This window comes from Lathyrus oleraceus, chromosome 4 (assembly GCF_024323335.1).
Source record: "Lathyrus oleraceus cultivar Zhongwan6 chromosome 4, CAAS_Psat_ZW6_1.0, whole genome shotgun sequence".
Classification (NCBI taxonomy): domain Eukaryota; kingdom Viridiplantae; phylum Streptophyta; class Magnoliopsida; order Fabales; family Fabaceae; genus Lathyrus; species Lathyrus oleraceus.
In genome coordinates, this window is record NC_066582.1 from 181,582,091 (window position 1) to 181,588,090 (window position 6,000).

General features: G+C 39.9%; 1 protein-coding gene across 1 annotated transcript; it reads left to right on the forward strand.

The window, feature by feature from the left end:
* Positions 1 to 114: 114 nt before the first annotated feature.
* LOC127136591 (uncharacterized) lies at positions 115 to 2,065 on the forward strand. The gene is made up of 3 exons (XM_051063132.1): positions 115 to 499; positions 728 to 1,647; positions 1,706 to 2,065. Exons 1-3 carry the CDS (start codon positions 115 to 117, stop codon positions 2,063 to 2,065), a joined length of 1,665 nt encoding a protein of 554 aa, XP_050919089.1.
* The last annotated feature ends 3,935 nt before the right edge of the window (positions 2,066 to 6,000 follow it).

Sequence of the window (6,000 nt, forward strand, 5' to 3'; positions counted from 1 at the left end):
TACCAACAACCATAACAACAACGGTATCAACAACAACCACAACGTCAGCAACCACAGTATCAACAACAACAATAGAGGATACGTAGCCTCGAGAGAAGATTTGACACGGTTCCCATGTCGTATAGCCACATTATACCATATTTATTTAGGGGATCACTTGTACAACTAAGGAAGTTAGGACCCCCACCAACAGTTCTTCCTCCCGGTTATGATGCAAATGCCCGCTGTGAATTTCATTCTGGCACTCCTGGGCATTCGATCAAGAATTATAAAGCATTAAAGTACAAGGTTCAAGATCTTATTGATTCTAAGGCAATCACGTTCACCCCCAAGGGGCTGAATGTAAATAACAACCCAATGCCCCCTCACAATAATTCAGCCATGAATATGATGGAAGTTGACAATGGAAGGAGATTGATATCCTATGTGGACGAGTTAAAAACACTACTCATCGAGATCAAGAATGCTTTAATGAAGGATAATTCCTTTCCCGTCTGTGGTAATGACTATGAACATTGTATGATTAATCCGCAACAATGTAGAACATTGAAGTCTGTCATACAACAATTAATGGACCAAGGGATTTTGGTGGTTGACTGAACGTTCACAAAAGAAGAGGTGTCTACCCTCGAGATACCATACGATGAAGTCCCTCCTCTGCAAATTCCATATGACTTTTCTCAGTTAACTCTGTCAACAAATCATGTTACTCCGATCATAATAACAGTTCCCACACCATTCCCATATATTAACACCAAGGCAGTCCCATGGGTGTATGACACCTCAATCTACATTCATGGCCAGAAACTTCAAGAAGAACCGTTGAAGTCCAGTGATCCAATGATCAATATCACCGGAACTGGAGAAATTACAAGAAATGGAAGGATATTTGCACCGACACCCACTTCAATTGGAGCTATCAATCCTTCAACTTCAGACAAAGGCAAACAAATTGATGGTGCTCAGCAAAGACAAGACCCTGCACCTTCCAATGAGGTAGACGAGTTATTACGCATTATCAAGAAGAGTGATTATCTAGTAGTTGATCAGCTTAACCAGACACCCTCGAAGATCTCAATGTTGTCTTTATTAATGTGCTCAGAGGCCGATAAGGATGCTTTGGTAAAATTTCTGAGGACAGCTCACGTACCGCAAGATATCTCAGTTTGTGAATTTGAAGGGGTAGTTAACAATATCGTTACTAGCTTAAGCTTGGGTTTCGGTGATGAAGAGCTTCCTGCTGAAGGGAGGAATCATAATAAGGCTCTCCATATTTTTATTGAGTGTGTGGACACAGTACTATCAAGAGTTTTCGTAGACACTGGGTCTTCCGTCAATGTGATGCCTAAAAGCTCCTTTGCTAAGCTAACTGTTGAAGGACTTGTAATGAAGCCGAGTGAGCTTATAGTAAGAGCATTTGATGGTACTAGGAGGACTGTAATCGGTGAGGTGAATTTGCATATGAATATTAGTCCTCATACTTTCTTTATCACTTTCTTCGTAATGCACATCTATTCAGCCTACAGTTGTCTGCTTGGAAGGCCTTGGATTCATTCAGTTGGTGCAGTCACTTCAACGCTCCACCAAAAATTGAAATTCCTAGCTGATGATAAACTAGTTATTGTCGAGGGTGAGGAGGACATTATGGTAAGTCCCACTCCAATCATTTGAAGTTATCAATGTTGAAATGGTTTGCCCAGAAAAGGATGAATCAAAAGATGACGAATCTTTGATGGCATCTCTTAAGGATGCCCTGACAATCATAAAGGATGGACACCCCCAAGGATGGGGAAGACTGTTTGAACTTCCTGCCAACAAGGACCGTACCGGTTTAGGATACAACTCCCAGAATTTGAAGAAACCTACACCGATAGCTACAAGGGGATCAGTGCTCCCGCTATCCAAAAACTTCTCAAGCGCCAGTTACCTTGATGACAACAGTATCTGTGCGGTGGAAGGAGACGAAGAAGAAGATGTTGGATTGATCTTCACAGAGGCTAATGGAAAGGGTGCCACCAAATGGACCGAGATTGAAATACCCAAAGTGACCCTGATTAAAATGTAATTCCCAATGTTGTTTTCCTTCCTTTTTATCAAAAGAACCCATGTCGGGCCCAAGGCATGGAGGAATCATTTGTAGGGCCTCATCAAATTTCCTTATTAATCATTAATGAAAAAATGTTCATGTTCGCAATCAATTTTGAGATCCTTGTCTTTCATTTATTTATTTCACCTTTTTTTCAAAATGGCAATTTTATTTATAAAAAAAAATCTTCAAATCATCCTTTCTTTCATATCAATAAAAGTCGTGAACCTTAAACCATGCAGATCATCCTCGACAACCACCAATGATAATTCTGCTACAGTCTCATATGACTTTGACAACCCGATTAATCAAGCCGATGAAGAGTGTGATGAAGAGGCCGAACTCCCTGAAAAATTGGCAAGGCTGCTCAAGCAAGAGGAAAAAGTCATTCAGCCGCACGAAGAATCAGTGGAAGTGATCAACCTTGGGACAGACGAGTGTCGCAACCTGAAAAATACAGTGCGCGAAAAAAACAACCGGCGAAAGAAAAAGACAGAAGAGTCGTCACCGTGCGTTATTCATCCCAAAGGAGGGAAAGGAAACGCTCGAAGTAAACCTGAAAAAGGAAAGGACAAGACGGGGTCTCACAACCAAATCTTGGGTTCGGGAGTCGGTTATGCGAAGGGAAGGTATTAGCACCCCTACGCATCCGTAGTACTCTACGGGATCCACTTTTGTAGTTCTTGTCTAAAGGGTGTGGGTTTATCTTGTGCTGTTTGCCAAAAAAAACAAAAAAGGGTTAAATGAAAATGACTCGCGCGGATGTTGCATCCACTGCATACGTATCTCATCTGAATATGAGAATCAGAGTCTTCGTAGCTCGGCTGACCTATGGGTTGGGGGGATGTGTGCTCGCTAAGACATCGCGTCTTATGCCTACGTATCTCATCTGGAATGAGAATCAGAGCAAGCCGTAGTTCGGCTAACTACGGGGTTATGGATTGGGTTTTGGACGAACGACGTCACTACGCAATCTACCGGATGCTCGACCTTTGGAGACTTACTCTCCTGTAGTAGAAGGAGTAAACGTGTTGCTTTGGGTTTTAGGGTTTGGGATGCTCGAGGGCAAACAGGCAGTCCTTGACGAAGGAACCGCGCTACTGTAGCGGTGTATTCGTCACTATATGATTTATTGATTAAACCATAAGCAAAGCATACAATGAATCGAGTCGCCACCGCACTTTTATTTATCCTAAGGACTGGTTAAAAAGCGAACAAAAACCTAAGAAGTTTTACACGTAGAAAACTAATAAAAAAGATCAGAGAATCTGGGTAAGGGGTAAATTACGCAATGGGAAGGTGTTAGGCACCCATCACGTCCTAGGTACTCCTAGGGAGCCCTTTTCACACTTGTTGTATAAAAATGTTTATTTGTTTTGACATATTGTGCAAACATGAATGGGATGATGAGAAAAGAATGTACAATTTTATTATTTTTGTGTTCGAACGGATGAACCCGTTGCCTACGTACCTTCCATCAAAGGTAAGGATCAAAACGCCGTAGTTCGGCTAAAAGATTTCCAAAAATTTGTGAGTTCAATTTTAAAACACAAGCACTAAGGCTTTTCATTACCAATGGGAGAAAACTCAACCAACATCAACAATCCACCATGCGAGGACGGCTTCAACATACTAGCAAGGGGTTAACCCTATAATAAGTATGGAAGACTTACAATCAACTCACTAAGGATAAGGTAAGGTTTACATCAACCACTATGGTAATTAAAACCTAAGGCTAATGCATGAAAACATATTAACAATGGACAAAGCCAAAACAATTGAATGGGTGAAGTTAATGGATTATGATTATTCACAAAATATGGTCAAAGCATGATTAGGATTGATTCAAAGAAGTGTTATAAAATGGAGTTTTGAAAAGTCAAGGACTTAGGGTCCAAGTTTCTAATTTGAAAAGAATATGAGAATGTTTGCACAACAAGTCAAAGTTTTTGAAAGCAAAGTGTGAAAAAGTTTAGGACAAAAAGGGTATGGATGATGGAATGTAAAACTTCTTAGAAAAGTTCACCTCTTGAAATCATATAGAAGATGATTCAAGTGTGTCCTTAGGAATGAGGCAACAAAGCGAATAAGCATAAAGCAAGGTGATGCCGGATGCCATCAATGGTCTTATACCAATCTCACAAAGCAAAAGCGGATATCGGATACCAATAAATGGGTTTATACCAATCTCCTAAAACAAAACTATGATACCGGATGCCATCAATGGTCTTATACCAATCTCACAAAGCAAAAGCGGATATCGAATACCAATAAATGGGTTTACACCAATCTCCTAAGGTAAAACAAAACTTGGATGTCGGATGCCAATCTATCTGGACTTATACCAACCTCTAAAGTATGGTCATAGGAATACAAATGCCACATCACAGGGACTTACAATTGCATCCTCTCATACAACAAACAAGAGCAAAGAAGATATGAGTGACCAATGAGGTCTTACACTCTATCCTTCCATATCATGGGAACACTGGCCAAAGTATATGGTCTTACAATTGTCCTCAATGGGTAAACTCAAACATGGATCACAAAGATATGCAATGATGATCATGCAATAGTGATAAGTGCACAAAGGCAAGCAAGCATGTACAAATGCAACAAACACTCAATCAACAAGGTCATTTAGCACCCACTATAACCAAACAATTAGGCTCAATCAAAGGGTTAGACTTAAAAGTCCACTGGAATAGGGTCAATGGCGCTCTTAACCTTGACATTGAGAGCCAAGGTGAAGCAGATGAAAGGATATGAGGGGTGTGCCTCATCACTCTTATCCCTGGTCAGGGAGAGCATTGAATATAAGAAGGTGGGGGAGTTCAGAAAGATGGAACTCTCTCCCCAAAGTTAGACTCGATAGATCTTGGGTTTTACTCAACATGCATCAAACACAAGTAGTGTGAGCAATGTGAATGACTCACAGAATAGTAAGAGATAGGCTACATATCTCTTTTGTCTACCAATTGCCTCACATGAGGTCTTTACCTGCTTGGGGACAAATTTAAACAATCACAAACATCGCCTCTTAAGGAGGACTTCAGACAGGTGCCTGGCTAAATAACGAGCCAGGTCTTCCAGACTACATGAAGAAGAAGGTGCTATACCTCAATGCAAATGCTATACAAGCAAAGCAATGCAAGTTCTCAAAGAACTATTAGCGACTATGGTACCTGAAATCAATCAAATATAATCAGTACCAATCACAAAGCCAAAGACAAGCAAGGTAAAAACCAACAGATAACACAATCAAACATGTGCAAAGCACAAAGCTCAAAGCTCAAATGAGCTAAGCACCCTACAAAACAAACAAGTTAGTTTACAATAGTCAAATGAAACAACTCAATCAACTTGCATTAATTCCTTTAAAGCACTTTGCTTCTTAACCTGAAAAGTCAAAGTCAAACTCAAACATGAGAAGTAAGACCACTAGGACAAGCCTAGGGTCAAAAAGGAGGGAAAAATCTTAAAACAGCAAGTGAAACATGATCAAAACCAAGATAATTCAATTAAGAGGAGAGTCTAATTGGTCTCATATCAAAACAATACACCAATTTCATTTCATGCATAATTTAGGTCAAAGTAAGCAAGTGTGAACCACATATGAGTAAACAGAATGATTACAATCAAACAAATACCAAAACAGCTCAATAAATTCCACAAAAATTCCATTTTAAACAGAACACATTCAATGAGCTGCATATCAAATTTCATAGCATTTGGACAAGTGGAAGGAGGGGAATTAAAATCAGGAAGTCATGGTAGGCAAATACAACTTCAAACAAGACCACAAATCATGTGCCAACTTCAAATGAATGCCAAACAGTAATGGTGCAATATAAATGAACCACTCCAAAGCCAAATTGACATTAAACATGTTAAGATTCAATCCACAAAATTTC

Coding starts and splice junctions, on each gene's coding strand:
- LOC127136591 (XM_051063132.1), top strand. CDS start 115: ATGTCGTATAGCCACATTATACCATATTTATTTAGGGGATCACTTGTA. Junction 500..727: donor TAATTCCTTTCCCGTCTGTG/GTAATGACTATG, acceptor TCATAATAACAG/TTCCCACACCATTCCCATAT. Junction 1,648..1,705: donor AGGGTGAGGAGGACATTATG/GTAAGTCCCACT, acceptor TGCCCAGAAAAG/GATGAATCAAAAGATGACGA.